A 17,300-nucleotide genomic window follows, 5' to 3' on the forward strand; every position below is an offset into this window, starting at 1 on the left:
TGTCTTTGAAGAAGGAGGCAAAGTCATTGCAGGCCTTGGTAGATAAAAGTTCAGATGCTACTGGTACTGGAGGGTTTGACACTGCTACTGCAAGTTGGAATAACTTTATGTTTACTTTTTACTGTTTGCTTAACGGATTCATTTATATATTTATTGATGGAACAACTACCCCATTAGCTGGAGAGGGTAATACAAAAATGATAAATTGTCCTACAAAAAGATATCATGTGTTTCCGAAAGAGAGAATATACAAAAAAGATTTTAAAAAATGTGAAAATTTAAAACGCACAACAAATGCAAGAGATATTTTAAAGGGGAATATGTATTTAAGTTAAAGGTTCCAGATGGGAAGTTTCAAGTTTTATTTGATTTTATCATCGTCACCGCTGACTAACTCTGAGACTCAGGTTTAATTTGTTAACACTTCTTTTAGTCAGTTTGTGTGTAGCAGGCTATTACAACCTGCATTCACACACATTCAGTGATGTGCAGTTGTCTTGGCATGAGAGAGCAGATGTGAGCATACAGAAGAGACACAAACCTGCATCAAGCAGTATTATTTTAAGTGTGCTGCTAGCTTGCTTTAATCAGGTTCCAACTCTACTATTTCTATTGTTTTGTGTGGTCACTAGTTATGCATTACAGGTTATGTTAGAATTTTGTAACTTCGTGTTTGTTGGATCTCTGAGGAAGGAGGCTCTGGTCCAATTGAGAATTAAGAAAAGGTTTAATGCAACAAAATGATGAAGATGATAAGACAAAAACAATAAGACACAAACAACATGATGACAACGGACAACGGACTGATGCATGCTTCCCCCATGATGGAGTCACGTGAGACCAGTCCTGAATGTTCCTAAATTACACCCATTTATCCCCTGCATCTAGGGGCGGTTCCTTTTCACCTGGTGCATTGAAATCCATTCTCATTGGTCCGTCGTTGGCATGGCAACATGCCGAGCGCATCGTAGCTGTCCAATGAGGAAAGATAAGGCTCTAAACCCGGCCTCTTTGGGGGTCGTTTTTGGTCACAGATGAAAAGGTTCTATCATTTAAATGGGAATTCTAACATCAATAGTTTAATCAACATGCATTGTCTTAGCCGAGTCTAAGACCCCAGGGGGCAGGAGACAGGAGGCCACTTTCTGGTGTGTAGCAGGAAGGCTCTTTTACACATGTTTAATGCCAGACTTGACCAAATCAATAAAAAAAAAAGGATCGTCTTGACGTCTTCACAGAGGCATATTACCCTAACCTGGCTGAATCAAACATTTTTTTAAACTTTTTATATTAAATATAAAATGTATATATTATACTATTAAGGATTGCTCTCCTTTAACTTTGTAAGATTTAGATTTTAACCTGTTCTTCTTTGTCCAAACATGGCACCTACAGTACCCACAGTTCAGCCCGACCACCAACTATTTGGTGTGTTATGCTAGTTGGGGCTAATGTAGCCTTGAGTCGCTAGCCTCGGCAGAGATGAAGAGCAGTCTACAGAGGGTTTGTAAGCACACATCATTTTCTTAATTCACACCACAGTTTTTCCTTTTACATTTTCAAACCTGTCTTCAGCCCCAACTGATGCTGACACAGTTGACATCATACATACCTAGTATCCAGTCGACCAACATAGCTAGTATCCAGCATCAGCAACATTTGAACAGTGTGTGTTACAATTTACAATCATTAAAACTTTTGGCTGAATCACAATGAAACTGGCAATCACAGACTACTGTTAAGTTTCTATTACTTCAAAACTCAGACTTTTGACCTATTGCATGAAGCATTTCACTCACTAAATGGGTAAAACATGTTGCTTCATGCCAGCTAGTGTGATGTGCTAACGTTCAGGCAAGAGTTGTTGGCTTCACAGCAGCTGATTTGTTGCCCGAAACTCCAGCTCGCCAAGATAAACTGGGCAGGAGGCCGATGAGGCGGCGGTTGAAAAGTTACATGTTGCTGTGAAGGTCAATTGAACAAGAAATCTAATAGGCATGGTAACTTTTGTTATAACAACTGCCATTGTAACCTAATATCAGTTAACAGTGTGTCACCAGCGTAATGATAGGGACAACTTGATTTTAGAAAACTTTGAACACAATTGGAATCTACTATTACTACAAAAAGAATTGTCTTTGAATTGTTTACATAAAACTCCTTTAGATGCACTGTACATGCAGTCAATTTCGTTATTGGACCAGTTATAAAAGAAAACTAGATCCAGGTCATTAACTCATAAAGGTTTGTGGCTCAGGAGGTAGGCCTAGAGGTTTGAGGTAGATGGGGATAGGTTTGGCCGGTTCGATCCCTGGCTCCTCGTCCACATGTTTTGGTCAATTGCCCAGTTTAAGCAGTGTGTATTTAGCATTTGGTTTTATTGCAAGTGTGTTGCTTGTTTTCACAGTTATTATTTGCATGGTTTTGCGGATTTGCTGTGTTTTCCTAGTTTGTTTTCCCAATTTCCCCACACTAAAAAAGAAACACAGGTGTAACCAGCTAGAGGGGAGAGTTTTTGATTTTAGTACTAATGCTGTGCAGAAGTAGCCTGTTTCTATTTTAAATAAATCATTGAGGAATCATCCTGTGGAACATAAGTTTTTTACAGTGGAAACACTTTTTTGCTGGTAAAACAGGACCTCACACAACTTCCAGGGCTTCTTCCACAGAGCCGCCAAGGAGGGTCTGGCTAGTCCACGCAGCATTCCAGGATGGGAGAAAAACATGCTCTGGTGTGTCTTGGATGGCACTAAGCACCGGTTGGAGCCACAGTGTCTCTGGAAAATAGCCTTGGGAAGGAACTTGTTTTTGTGGAACATGTGTACATTAAAAGGTTGTTTAGGTCGTGCAACAAAATACTCAGATTGGACAGATAGTCTAGCTAGCTCTCTGGATTTACCCTGCAGAGATCTGAGGAGCAGTTAACCGTATTCTTCATAAGGTTTAGAGTGCCAACACACAGATAGCAGAAGCTGACGGACATCCAGCTGAATTGAGGGACATCTGACAGAATTTTCGGCAGCATGTGAAAAATCCCAAAATTGAAACATCGTCGATATAGACTACCTTTAGCGAAACACTGATCCCTGAGCTGCTCTCTGAGTGCTTTACAGCGGCCCTAACAGTGGCTCACTGCTCCCAATGCTTAGGATGGGTTAAATACGGAGGTTAACATTTTACGCAGTGCTGTGTACAGTTGCATGCAACAATACAGTTTACATCAATTATATTTTTGAACGAGGTAGTGATATCTGAAAGCACTGTATAAAACAACCTGTCTCCTATGTAATTATATAATTAGTCACAATATATTTTGAGTGTTTAAAAATACACTTTTAAAGTAAATCTATTAAATTTAGTGAGCATAAAGTAAATATCCATGGCTCTCGTTCATTGTAGAAATAAAGATTATAGACCTATACAGTGAAGATGATTACACATAGTTGCCTTTTCAAAAAGGAACTCTGTTTAACTGCTGTGGAGCAAATCACAGGTGGACTTTCATCCAGTCAAGCAGCTTTGCAACTTCTGATTGGACTAAAAGGAGCTGCCAATCAGGCTCTGCAGGTCTGCAGGTAAGGATACGTTTTAACATATAATAAACACTCTTTTCACTAAACCAGCAGCAATTTGCAGAAACTATGAGTCTCAAGTCTTTGTTTATCTCAAAATAACACACAAACACACACACACACAGCTCTTTTATTAACATGATGACATTTAGAGTGACTGCACGAATTTTCACTGATCCTGTTGTTTTTGTTTCTCCATCCATCCATCCATCCATCCATCTTCGACCGCTTATCCGGTATCGGGTCGCGGGGGCAGCAGGTCCAGCAGAGGACCCCAAACTTCCCTTTCCCGAGCCACATCAACCAGCTCCGACTGGGGGATCCCGAGGGGTCCCCAGGCCAGGTTGGAGACATAATCTCTCCACCTTGTCCTGGGTCTTCCCCGAGGCCTCCTCCCAGCTGGACGTGTCTGGAACACCTCCCTAGGGAGGCGCCCAGGAGGCATCCTTACCAAATGTTGTTTTTGTTTCTGCAAAGGGAAATACTGTCAGTCATGGGGATAAAGAGGTTGTGATAAAGTGCAGAGTCAATCATACGCCAGACTTCCAGAGTAGGGATTTGGTGTCAGCAGAGAGGGAGAGTGGACAAGCAGTAATCCCTCCACAAAGTTGGGAGACAAATTTGTATTTCCAAGACTTATTTCCTCAGCTAATTTCTGGGGATGGCACATGATCACATCTAGTACAAATACAAGATTGAGAATGTCCTATGGTGTATCTTGTTGATCGAAAACAACTGGGTGTTGTTGTTGGAATGTGACTATATTCCAGTTTTTCACTAATTGTCAGCAGCAGTAGGACAAAAGGAAACAAACCCATTTACTTCTTTTTTAATTGTAACAATAATGTAATAATAAGGTCAGATATACTTTGTAAATACGTTCAGATACTGGGCTTTTACTGGGACTTTACTCTTGTTAGAAACCACTCCTTCTCATCCAAGACTTTCAAATGTAGCTGTTGATTCCCGCTGAATACTGGAAACCCCAGAGGTCTATAAGAAACTCAACAAGAAACAACTGATGCTATTTCCATGCAAAAGTATTAAAAAAAACTAAAGATACAGAATGTACAGACTACAGGTATCTGAAATGCCATTGAGAGTTCTTTCAGAGTTAAATGAGAATCATTTGATGATTAGAAGAAATTTATTTTTTCTGTGTCCCAGTTTTGGAAAAGTGTTTGTGTCAGGTGAACATTCTGTTGTTGGAAGATTTAATCACTTGATGAGCTGACAAATCTAAACTTTAAAATAGCCATGAGCTGGGTAACAGAATGGCTTTTCAAGAAAAATCTAAAATAAAAGGGATAGTAGCATTATTTTTACACATCATTTTCCCTTCTTTTTAACTCTGTCCAGATCCCAGCCGTTGCTCAATGCATTGCCTGCCTGTCAGCAGTCAAGTGGGAATTTCTTTCAGAGAAACTAATCCACAAACTCAAGGAATGTGGGATTCAATTTAGTTTTTCTTCCTCTGTGAGTTGAGACAGTGTTACCTAATATGTTTTGAATTTCTAGATAAGCCGGCTTAGTGATACCAGCCAGCTATAGTCCTGTACTATTAAACTTAGACTTGGACTTAAAAAACCTTACTGTCCCCAACAGGCGATTTGTTGTACAGTACAGGCATATTGACACATAATCTACAACACCAACATTGAACCAGACATCAACAGCACCAGTTATCTAATACATAACATACACACATCTATAAATAGAATAGAGTAAAAGAAGTATATTGCACAATGTCATAAACAAATACAACTATGGTGTGTGTGGGCTTAAAGTGGATTCAGATGTTGGCTGATAATATACAGTATAATAATATTTAATACATTACATTACATGTCATTTAGCAGACACTTTTATTCCAAGCTACTTACAATTGCTATATGTCAGAGGATTAAGTTGGAGTTAAGTGTCTTGCTCAGGGACACATTGGTTATGTAATAATAATATATATATGCCTGTACGTATAGTTACACATGTGAGCAATGTATCCTCTGCATTTAACCCATCCTAACTTGCAGTGGGCAGCAGTGCCAACCACTGCACCAGGTCGACAGTAACCTTCGTGTTTGACGAGCACAACTTTTCACACAGTATAGGCCATGAGTGAGAGGTAGTTCAGCTGTACAATGTCAATGGCAACTTATTTAAAGACACGCTGTTGGTCTTTTTACCACTTTTGCCCCACAACTGGTGAAAAGTCCAACAGTTTATGGCACAAGTTCTGGCACTGCAGAGTGATGTTTTGATTGGTGGCCTCTCTACATTATTGGTATAGACTAGTACACAGTGGGCACACAGGCTGCGTAGTGAAAGCAGCACATCAGCAGAGCAGCAGCAGTGTCTAACTGCTGTTGTAGTTAAGGGAGGTCCCACTAAGCAGTGTCTGAACGTGATGCTTTTAGGCACAAAACGCAGGTCACTCATGTTCGAAACTCAGAGCCCAATACACACCTGTTGTGGTTATACACTTTGGGTGCAGCTATGTGCATCAAGTGCGAGTGAAACATGAGCTGTAATGCAGCCTATGTAAACAGCTGTTTTGATTGAAATAAAAATGTACCTCTTCCATCACACGTGTGTGAGCTGTGTAGACAAGCAGTCACATGTAAAAAATAGTAGTATGCAACTGTTGCCATGTTACTGTTCTACGGTAGCTTAATGTCAAATTATGAACCGGTCATTAGTTTTAAGATTATATTTGAGGTGCTGCAACACATCACTAGTCATTGACATTCAATTCTTAAGGATGAGGGATCTGTGAAACAAATGAAATATGATAGCATCCAATTGGTGGTATATAATGCTCACTGCAACCAACTGACATTGCCAGCCTTTAAACCATGACAGTGGTGTAGCTTAAAAATTATGGAAAAAAATGCATTAAACATGTTTCTCAGACCTTAAAGATACACTCTCTAATGCATCGTGTTCTGGTGAAAAAAAGGAAGATAAAACTCAGTTAAACACACTTAGTCAGTGCAGATGAAAAGAAGACCTTTAACTTAAGATGCTCAGTGTGGTTTTTTAGTTGTATGTGATTTTATTTGTGTTTAATTTAGTTTTTAGAGATAATGCATTCATGTACAATTTCAGAACAAGACTCTTGTATAATAACATATAATATATCTCTCTTGGTGCACATCTGGTGCAAATAAACTCTACTCCATGTAAAACAGAATCATGATAAAACAAATGGGCCTGCAGTGTACTGTTTATAAATGTAATTGTAAATAGACTGCATTTATATGGTGCTTATCTAGTCTTAACAACTACTCAGGAACCATTCACCATTCACACACATTCATACACTGTGGCCAAGTCTGCTGTACGAGGTGCCACCTGCTCATCAGATAAACACTCAAACACATTTACACTCCAATGGCTCAGCATCGGGAGCCATGCAAGGTTCAGTGTCTTGCCCAAGGACACTTCGGCATGGAACTGCAAGGCCAACTTTCCAATTGGTAGGCGACTCTTACTACCTGAGCCACAGCTGCTCAAATAGTAAGAGTGTGTATTTACTGTGATTAATTCAAGGCTTGCTGCTCATTCACAGGAGCAAACTTTCAGTGACAGCCTCATTCTCCCAAAATGCACCACAGAGCGCCATAGGAAGTCTTTCCTGCCTGTGGCCATCAAACTTTATAACTCCTCTGTCTGACACACACACACTTAGAGGTTAATACTGGAAAATATTATCTGTTTTGTGCAATAACACTGGCCTGAAATGTGTGCAATACTCAATTGCTACTATTATTATTATTGTTATAATTATTATTACTTTTCACCATTGCAACTCCTTAATTATGTTAATTATGTAAAACTTGCATCATAATATTTCTTTAACTATGTAAATAGCGTACATATCCACACTCTTTCTATTTCTTTATTTATATTTCTACTCTGATATTTATACTAGTTGTGCAACTGTAACACAGAATTTCCCTTTGGGGATCAATAAAGTATTTCTGATCCTGATTCTGATTCATACGAGGAGACCATGCAGTTTGCATTAACACTGACTGAAGTAGAGTGGATTTTTGCATCAATAAACATACAATCATTCTTTGATTACTCAAATTGGCATCACATGGTGTGTAAAAACTTTTTTTATTGATGTTTCATTTCTTCATTTTTCCCTTTGGTAGATTTGCCACTTTGTCAACCTGAATCGAGGTGGATCCTTCAGATATTAACTGATATTTAAATACATTTTCACCTGCTCTTTAAATCCATAACCTGCTGCCATGCAGATGTTTTTTTATATCTGATTGACATTAGACAGAGATTCATGGCCATGTGTATACACAGTGAGGAAAATCAGTATTTGAACACCCTGCTATTTTGCAAGTTCTCCCACTTAGAAATCATGGAGGGGTCTGGAATTGTCATCGTAGGTGCATGTCCACTGTGAGAGACATAATCAAAAAAAAATCCAGATATCACAATGTAGGGTATTTTAACTATTTATTTGTATGATACAGCTGCAAAGAAGTATTTGAACACCTATCAGCTACAATTCTGACCCTCAAAGACCTTTTTGTCTGCCCAAAATGTCCACCTCCACTCCATTTACTATCCTAAATTAGATATGCCTGTTTGACGTTGTTAGCTGCATAAAGACATCTGTCCAGCCCATACAATCAGTAAAAATTCAACTACTAACATGGCCACGACCAAAGAGTTGTCCAAAGACACTAGAGACAAAATTGTACACCTCAACAAGGCTGGAAAGGGCTACGGGGGAATTGCCAAGCAGCTTGTTGAAAAAAGGTCAACTGTTGGAGCAATCATTAGAAAATGGAAAAAGCTAAACATGACTGTCAGTCTCCCTCGGACTGGGGCTCCATGCAGGATCTCACCTCGTGGAGTCTCAATGATCCTAAGAAAGGTGAAAAATCAGCCCAGAACTACACGGGAGGAGCTGGTCAATGACCTGAAATGATCTGGGACCACCGTTTCCAAGGTTACTGTTGGTAATACTCTAAGACGTCATGGTTTGAAATCATGCATGGCAAATAAGGTTACCCTGCTTAAACCAGCACATATCAAGGCCCGTCTTAAGTTTGCCGATGACCATTTGGATGATCCAGAGGAGTCATGGGAGAAAGTCATGTGGTCAGAAGAGACCAAAATTGAACTTTTTGTTCATAATTCCACTAACCGGGTTTGGAGGAAGAAGAATGATGAGGACCATCCCAAGAACACCATCCCTACTGTGAAGCATGGGGGGGTAGCATCATGCTTTGGGGGTGTTTTTCTGCACATGGGAGAGGATGACTGCACTGTATTAAGGAGAGGATGACCACGGCCATGTATTGCAAGATTTTGGGGAACAACCTCCTTCCCTCAGTTAGAGCATTGAAGATGTTGTCAAGGCATGGTCTTCCAACATGACAATGACCCGAAGCACACAGCCAGGATAACCAAGGAGTTGCTCTGGAAAAAGCATATCAAGGTTCTGGCCTGGCCTAGCCAGTCTCCAGACCTAAACCCAATAGAGAATCTTTGGAGGGAGCTCAAACTCTGTGTTTCTCAGCAACAGACCAGAAACCTGACTGATCTAGAGAAGATCTGTGTGGAGGAGTGGGCCAAAATCCCTTCTGCAGTGTGTCAAACCTGGTGAAAAACTACAGGAAACGTTTAACCTCTGGAATTGCAAACAAAGGCTGCTGTACCTGTACAAAATATTAACATTGATTTTCTCAGGTGTTCAAATACTTATTTGCAGCTGTATAATACTAATGAATAGTTAAAAAATCATACATTGTGATTTCTGGATTTTTTTTTTAGATTATGTCTCTCACAGTGGACATGCACATACGATGACAATTTCAGACAAAATAGCAGGGTGTTCAAATACTTATTTTCCTCACTGTGTGTTCCAGCTAGAGTGCCACCCTTGTCATTGCAGCTCCACAATCTTTTGATGATTTAATGATTTAGCTAGTCTCTAAAAGGAGCTGAAGCAGTCAGCATAATAGGAATGTGTGGTTAATCTCTTTATTGAACCTTCCACGGCTCTTTGTTTACACATTGCACTGCATTTCAGTTCATAAAAGTAATAGCACTGAAGTTAGTATGGAGACCAATTTGATTGATCTTTCCAGAGCTTTGTGCATAAAATCACATAACGCTTCATTTAGTTTAAAAAATTTAAAAAATACAGACGAAAATGGAAGCCTTTCAAAATATATTACAGCTTACTATACAAATATATAAATGTACGTTCAATAAATACAATATGAAGTATTCTTGAGATGTATTATGGCTATCATGTAGGCCAGTCCATCACAAATTACCAAGGCCTGCATGATTATTTTTAGTAATTTTGTAATGTTTGACCTTTCAAAATAAGGGCATGTTGGAGCTTAGTCAATGAGGTAAACTGTTGCAGGTAATCCACTTCAACCCATTCATGAACTGATAAAGGAGCACCTAGACATTACTGGATTTACAAGTGACTTCAGTTCAATTTCATGAAATAAAATACCCAAGCTGCATATCCCTGTTGGATCTCAATCTCAATGACCTTAACATCTAAATGGCTGCAGGGGACAGGGACTCTTTTAAAGTGACCAGTGGCACAATAACCAAAATACAATACAAGAACAAGCAAGGCTTCAAGAGATCAGATATTAACACATTACTCATGTTCAAAAACATATATATAATACTGATTGAAAAAGGTATTTACAAAGGCCGCCGTGATTCTCCGTACAGTAGACAGTTAATACTTCTTTGGTCCCTGTCGATTGTTTGCATTTAGTGGTTCGGTAAAGACAAGCATTAGCAACAAAATAATAATTTTGCACATTTAAATAAAGAAGAAAAAAAGAAGATGTGCCTAAATTATTATTATTATCACTCTGAATCTTTTATACATCAACGATAATCCAAGTTCACGCACCACTTCAGGGGTTCAAAATACATCAGAATCAGTAAAAACATTACATGTGGGCCACAAAAGCATAAACAAATGATTATATAGACATGCAGCAAAAGTGAAATGTGAGAACATCATCACAAAGAAAAACTGCAACATTTTTCAATAGCAGATTATGCGGAGAGACAGGAGAGAGCTAGTGAGCAGACTATTTTCCAGCACTGTGGATGAGGTTGTGTTGGTTGCACTGAAAGTTGAAGTGATGAAACACAACAGAAGGAAAATCAGAAAAACAAAAACAGCTTTGAGTACATGTCCAGTTACTTGCAAAGGCTTTCCCAGTGTTGCTGTGTACTGTCCATCTTTGGCTATGTATGTAGAGATGGATGTTGTATGCATGATGTGTATTCAAGTGCAACTTCAGGCACTGTTCTGCCTAAAAAGACTGCCCTGCATTTTCAGCTTGTGCATCCTGTCAAAAAGAAGACAACAGTAAGCAGGAGAGCTTCTGCTTCTGATAAAAATTGATTTTCAAATGTACCAATTAATAATTGACAATAAATAAAAAGGAAGCTTTTCCTAAACTTACAATTTCTCTTTACGGTTAATTTTTTCTTCTTTTGACTTGACAAAGACTCCATCTTCTCCTCCCCTGACGAGGTAGGCAAACTCTCCATCCTTCGCGCTGAAAATCATCCTGGAATCACACACAGACAAAAAGTCAAAAATTATCCCCAGTCTTAAGTGTCACTGGATCTGTTTCTAGTTTATTCTAGATAATCATATGTGTGTAATGGTGACCAAGAACGTACTTGGACTGGGTCTCCCCGGACTTAATGCGCAGCTTTCGGATATGGAACTTGCTATTGCCCCACCAGTCTGACCAGCTGATGATTGTGTCCTTCTCCCAGCGCAGCTTCACAATCATCAGGTCTCCAATGTCCACATCGGTGGTGATGAGGAAGGACAAAGTGGTGTTACCGTTCAGGACCGGCCTGGGAAGTAAAGGTGAAAGCAACGGTCAAAGGTCAGCAGCATATAGAGTTGTCTGTCTTCAACATGAACGCAATGAAGACATCTGTGGTGTGTGTGGTGGTGTTTGTTCATGCGTGTATGTGACGTAACAGTGCCTTTATGGTCTTTTTTTAGAGTCATGAAATAACTGTTGCTGGCCATATGTTGACTTTTTCTTATAACTTCCACATGCATGTCTGTGTTTTCTTTCGGTATTCACATGATGATAAAGAAATTGTACTGTTTAATTTGCTTACTGGACAAAGGAAATGTCCTCCTTCTCTCCGTGGGTTCCATACAGAGAAATCTTCATCGGCTGCTCGGTAAAGCTCAGTGGTTCCTTGCTGAAGAAATGCATCTTCACCTGATAGTGGAAAACTATGAGAGAAGAAACAGATAGTTTACACTTTAAACACTCTCTCACAACTATACATGTTTTCAACAACTGGCTCACGTCCCTCATACCGCTACTTAAAGTTAGTTTAATAGAGTAAAAGCCCTTTTTGTACCTGCGACTGTGCTGCATCTAATCATAGATTTGTGATAAATCCTGGTCGGTTACATTCACACACCATTGTATAAAGTTATTACTATAGAACTATTTATTAAACATTCTGACTTGTGCAAAATTGTAATTTTTAAATAGATCTTTCCATTGACATCACAAGCAGTGGTGTTGCATTACCTTAGCATTCCCTAATGAACTAAAATACCCATGACTTCTTCTTCCTGTGACTTCCTGAACGCTTGCTACTTGTTGTACATATTTTCAAGTGTGAGAGAACTGTGTGTGGTGTGTGTTTAGTTTATTTGTAACAGCATTGACTGTGATAATATGAATTCCAGCTCTAAGCAGCCACATCCACACTAAGTACACTCAACAGCAGTAGCTCACACGCTAAGGATTACTCCCATGGAGGTATGTGCATCAATTCTCAACTCCCGCTAATCCTCAGTAAAGTACATTAACCCAGTCTAAACCCGGTCTTTTCTACAGTAGTTTGTAGGTGTTTCTTATATTTTCTTGCACTGCACATAAAACAAAACCTACAAAAGCTTCTGTATTTGTTTTTCTTCTGTGTGTTTACCTTTGTAAGGCATCATTTCACGAGTCTTAAGGTACATCTTGACGCTGCGGGTCATTCGGACTTTGTTGATGTTGTAGCCCAGCTTGTTGCAGCGGTTCTTCCTGCAGCTGAGGCACAGACCCTTGTTGAAGGCTTCTCTGGAGTTGCAGCGGTAGGCCAAGCTCTGCTGCTGGGTGTTCAGCAGAGAGTCGATGAACAGATGGATCGAGCGCTCGTGGGAACATTTGACAAGCTGGTCCATATCTGCAGGACACAGAGTACAGAAGCTGTGAAACCTCCACATTTTCAGAGAAAATGTCTTCCTTGTGTAGCTTTTATGGCTCCAGGGTCAGTGTTGACCCAGATGGCATTTCTCACTCAGCTCTGCCATTCTCAGTTAAAACAATTACAGCCGCTGGGGGACATACTCTGAATATGTGGCTGTTGGTATGACTGGAAGCAAACCCCAACCTTAACCCATGTTAATTGAAAGCTTTAATATACTCTAAATGTCTGTTGACACCATGTAAAATTACAAAAGCCTATCCTAGCGTTAAAAATCTTCAACCTAAATTTGAGCTATCATAACTTACATGAAAAAACGTTTGCACATTCCATGACACATGAGATAAATCCAAAGGAATATATTGTCTATGAAAAAACACTCAGAGTCCCTTACATATATATATATATGTATATGGGTATAGTGAGGAACAAACAATGAGGAGTATTTGGAGTACGTACTTTGGAGGCCCTTGATGCCTTCCAATGCAATCCCCATCAATGTATTTGAGATGTCGCAACCCGGCTGGAAAGTGCCTCCGTTGGGGTAAATGTCGATGTCACCCACGGCTCTCTGGATGCCGATGCTGCGGCCTGGGGAGCCCCTAGTGTTTGTGTGTAGGACGTCCACAAACTGGGCATCGTCTCGGGATAGGGTGTTCTGGTTGTCTGCGTTCTCAAAGGTGGGACCTGCGGGATCCAGACCTAGAAGAAAAGAGTGAGACAAAGGCCATTTCAGTGACGCTTCAACTGTTGTGAATTAATTTTGTGCTGATTGCGCACAGTTCTCCATAATGAAAGCGTGTTTAGAAAATAATAGACACACATGAAAGCAGAAATAAATGTCTCTTGATTGATAATTATCTATGGATTGACATAAAACGGTTCGTTCAAACATTTATTGTGAAACATGTGTTTCATTTGGGGTCTTTTCACCGTGTGCAGCTCTGCACAATGTGAAGCCGTGATTGTGGATTCATAATGGGGCCCTGCTTCAGATCACAGTAAACAGATCATTATTCTAAACAGGTCAGAGTGATTTCAAAGCTTGATAAACTCCATAGTGACAAATTGGGGGATAGGACTGACTACACGCACACATACAATACGGGACTGGAATGCAATATGCTTTTGTGTGCTGTGTTGTTTTTACAAGTAGGGCCTGTATATAACGGTACATAACAGTACAGTACTAATTGGTTCATAGACTACATTTGGAGTGTGCATCAAATAAGAGAAAATGTGTTTTGCTACAACACTATAGGCTACACATGTTTGTAAATGTATTCATGGCATTTGAAAAAAAAAGAAAAAGAAAAGAATGTTACACACTTCACAGAACGCAGACAACAAATCCAACTACACTGACTCAAATTCCAGTTAAATATAATTATGCACCGGCTGTTTATCTGAATTTTAAGTGAGCAGATGAGGATCCATTGGTTAAGTTAACATTCTCACCTGTGATCCTGCTGATTTTATGTTCTGTAAGGTCTCCGGCAATTCCAGCCACATGTGCTCCCAGACTGTATCCCAGGAGATGAATCCTCCCCCAGGGCAGCTGCAGCTCTTTCTGAAAGGGAGGAGATGGATGAGATGTTGACATGACTTTAAAACAGTTTAAAGTGAATCCTGGAGACTTGCTGGAGGGAGTAATGCTAATACAATAGTAGGCTGTACCTGGAAAAGCACTGCAGCCCTCTGTTCAAATCTTAATGGAGTTTGAGAAATAATCCAAGACAAGGATTCAGTCATGTACATTTATTCTTAGCCAAAACATGGAAACTTGGAAGTCACACACAGGACAAACAAATAAAAGTATTTATGCCAAAAAAAGCCTTTTTGCCTTGATGTTTCTCAAACAAAGTCTGCACTCCACTTAAACACTGAGCCTTGTTACTAATGATGTCATGCATTGAGCCACAGTCACAACATAATAACCAAAAGGAAAACATTTCAGCAGCAGCACCGCTGGATTCAAAAAGATTACATCATCACATAGAAATTTGTCACAGATTCTCCAGCTGCTCTAATTTCTTTGTTGACAGATTAAGAATCTGGTGGATTCAAAAGCAGTGGGACAAATCCACTAGAGAAGATATGGAGAACATGATCCAGCTGTTAGTAATTTGTTAGCCAGCTTGTATACTGTTCAATGAAAACACTCACTTGTATCCATGTAACAAACTTGGCCACGTCGCGGCCAACCAGTTTAGTGTAGGCTGCAGAGGTTGGGTAATGCTGGTTGGCACGGGTCAGCCAGTCCACCACGATCACATTGGCACTGGGCTCACGCTCATAAAGAGCCGACACCAGTTTGGGCACCCAGCTCTCAAACATCCCTGTCACCTATTCACACAAACACATACATAGTCACACACATTTCAGGTCAGCTCCAGGATGGTGTGATTTATTGTGGCCTTAGCCCTCATTCTGTGTCCTGTGGTCGGAGAGACACCAAACTGTCATTCAGTTCAAATCTTGTTGCATGCCTGGCCCTAAATGACATTATAGGAAGATAATGTTATTCATCTCACAACGGATGCTTATTAACTGGCACATTTTTTGACCGGTATGTGTGGTATGATCTCATTGCATCAGTATCAAAGCCATAGGGGCATTAGAAGTTTATCCTCAAAGACGGCCAAAACAAAACAGTGTCCAAACACATTGCACACCTTGATTAACAAATGAGTCTTCCATAAGATGGACCTGCTACAATATCTGTGATTTTAATAGGATTTTCTATAGTAACCTACGCTGGTGACAACTTTACATAAAAGGCATTTTAGTTTAACATACCGTCCAGCCATGTATCACAATGAAGGTCTGTGTTTCTGAGTTGAATTCACACTCTTTGATTGTTTCTGGCCTGCCGGCCTCAATGTAGCACATGTCATCATCTGGGATGTCCACAGTGCGCAGGGAGAACTTGGACACAATGTCAGTGTAGTCTGTGATCCATTCAGTAGTGGTCGGGAGGGGAGAAGCGGTGACTGTGGCGTTTACTGTCACAAGAAACACATATGCAGTATGCAGTAGATTATTATGGTATGACAGAAATGTAGAGCTGCATAAGGCACAGGCATTCTGACAAGAAAAAATGTAAATGTAGCCTACGACATTATTATTACACTTTTCGGTTCTATGCAGACAACAATCAGGCAGCAATTTAAAAAAAAGAATAGTTTTCATCACGAATTGACTTGCAGAAGACAAAATAAAAACACTAAAAATAACAAACTTGATCATGCAAATTACGGAACGTTGCTGCTGTTCTAATCCCATTGTGAACACTAATTACACTAGTGTGAGCCAGTGACCCGGTAGAGACATAGAGCATAGCAGTGTCGCCCCCTTTTGTCTCCACTGCATTTTTACCAGCATAAAATAGCCTAATTTAAACCTCAAAACATTGTTAAGAGCCTGGGTTTCTCAAGGGATTCCGTTCCGTTGGTTAAACTGGGGTAAAAGCATCTAAACTAATTACGTCTTCCACTGAGTATAGTTTTGTAATTTAATAGTAGTTGAAAATTGAAAAAAAAAAAAAATTGTTTTAATTAGAGAAAGGTCATACAAACCGTTCTAATCAAACAATAAATACTAGAAGGTTTTTGTATTTTAACTTCGAATATAATGCAATTTTGTTATATTTCAAATTACTGTTTTTTTTTTTTCCCTCTCTGTTCTTTGTCCAAACAAAAGGCCTGTAGCAGCCGCTTTTGATCATGCACACATGGACCTGAATGGAATGAAATCTGATGCAGACCTGAGCTGTGAAAGCGGGTTACTCCCGGTCAAAACGGAGCAGCATGCATTCATTAACCTGCTTAATGATCGCTTCATTACAATCATCAAAATCCTGTCCTGCCAAACACGGTATACTAACACGTTAATGGACTGCTCTTACCAAACCCAATGGTGGTGAGTTCAGGGTCAGAAGAAAAAGTTGCAAAGATGTTTCCCAAACTTATCCAAAAAGACAACAAGCAGATATTATTTTTTCCCATATTATTAAGAATTTTTTTCTTTCTAAAATATCCTGCAAAAAAATGTTCTTTGGATGTCGTTGTATATCCAAGCGTAGGCTATATTGTAAAACAGAAAGTTGTATGGAGTTGCGGTTTAGGGGTAAAGTTTCTTGCGATCTGTTACTGTTGCCGCTCCAAGTCATCTTTATGGGTGGCTCATTTGAATAATCAAACATGATTGGCTGAAGGTTAGAGGGCGGAGTTTAAACTTTGCCCACTGTGATTCACTGAAGGGAAAGTACAATCTTATTCACAGAAAAGCTGACGACCTGCAGCCCACAGGACTGAATCATTAGCATTCATTTAAACAATGTCATTATGTCAATTAGCAACTATCAAATTATCTTGTTAGATGTTTAAGAAATTGCAGGAGAGTTGCCTCAGACATTAGGTAAGATTGTCATTGTGAAAATGTTTGTTTTTTTCACAACTCATG

The 17,300-nt window shown here is 39.6% G+C and overlaps 2 protein-coding genes across 2 annotated transcripts in view; one reads left to right on the top strand and one right to left on the bottom strand.

Annotated features, from left to right (window-relative positions):
- si:ch1073-396h14.1 (disintegrin and metalloproteinase domain-containing protein 10) overlaps window positions 1–7,593 on the top strand; it is a 49,139-nt gene extending 41,546 nt beyond the window's left edge. The window contains exon 17 of the transcript XR_004658021.1: window positions 7,582–7,593. The gene's annotated coding sequence lies outside the window, so the exon portion shown is untranslated. The remainder of the gene's footprint in view (window positions 1–7,581) is intronic.
- Window positions 7,594–10,845: 3,252 nt separating this feature from the next.
- On the bottom strand, window positions 10,846–16,997 carry lpl (lipoprotein lipase). The gene is made up of 10 exons (XM_034882467.1): window positions 16,744–16,997; window positions 15,636–15,841; window positions 15,003–15,182; window positions 14,295–14,406; window positions 13,296–13,538; window positions 12,573–12,815; window positions 11,742–11,862; window positions 11,283–11,465; window positions 11,060–11,167; window positions 10,846–10,942 (listed from the first exon to the last, which is right to left on the bottom strand). The coding sequence occupies exons 1-10, from the start codon at window positions 16,841–16,843 to the stop codon at window positions 10,891–10,893; spliced, it is 1,548 nt and encodes a 515-aa protein (XP_034738358.1). The 5' UTR covers window positions 16,844–16,997; the 3' UTR covers window positions 10,846–10,890.
- Between the last annotated feature and the right edge of the window lie 303 nt (window positions 16,998–17,300).

The sequence above is a fragment of the Etheostoma cragini genome, chromosome 9 (assembly GCF_013103735.1).
Source record: "Etheostoma cragini isolate CJK2018 chromosome 9, CSU_Ecrag_1.0, whole genome shotgun sequence".
In the NCBI taxonomy this organism is placed as follows: domain Eukaryota; kingdom Metazoa; phylum Chordata; class Actinopteri; order Perciformes; family Percidae; genus Etheostoma; species Etheostoma cragini.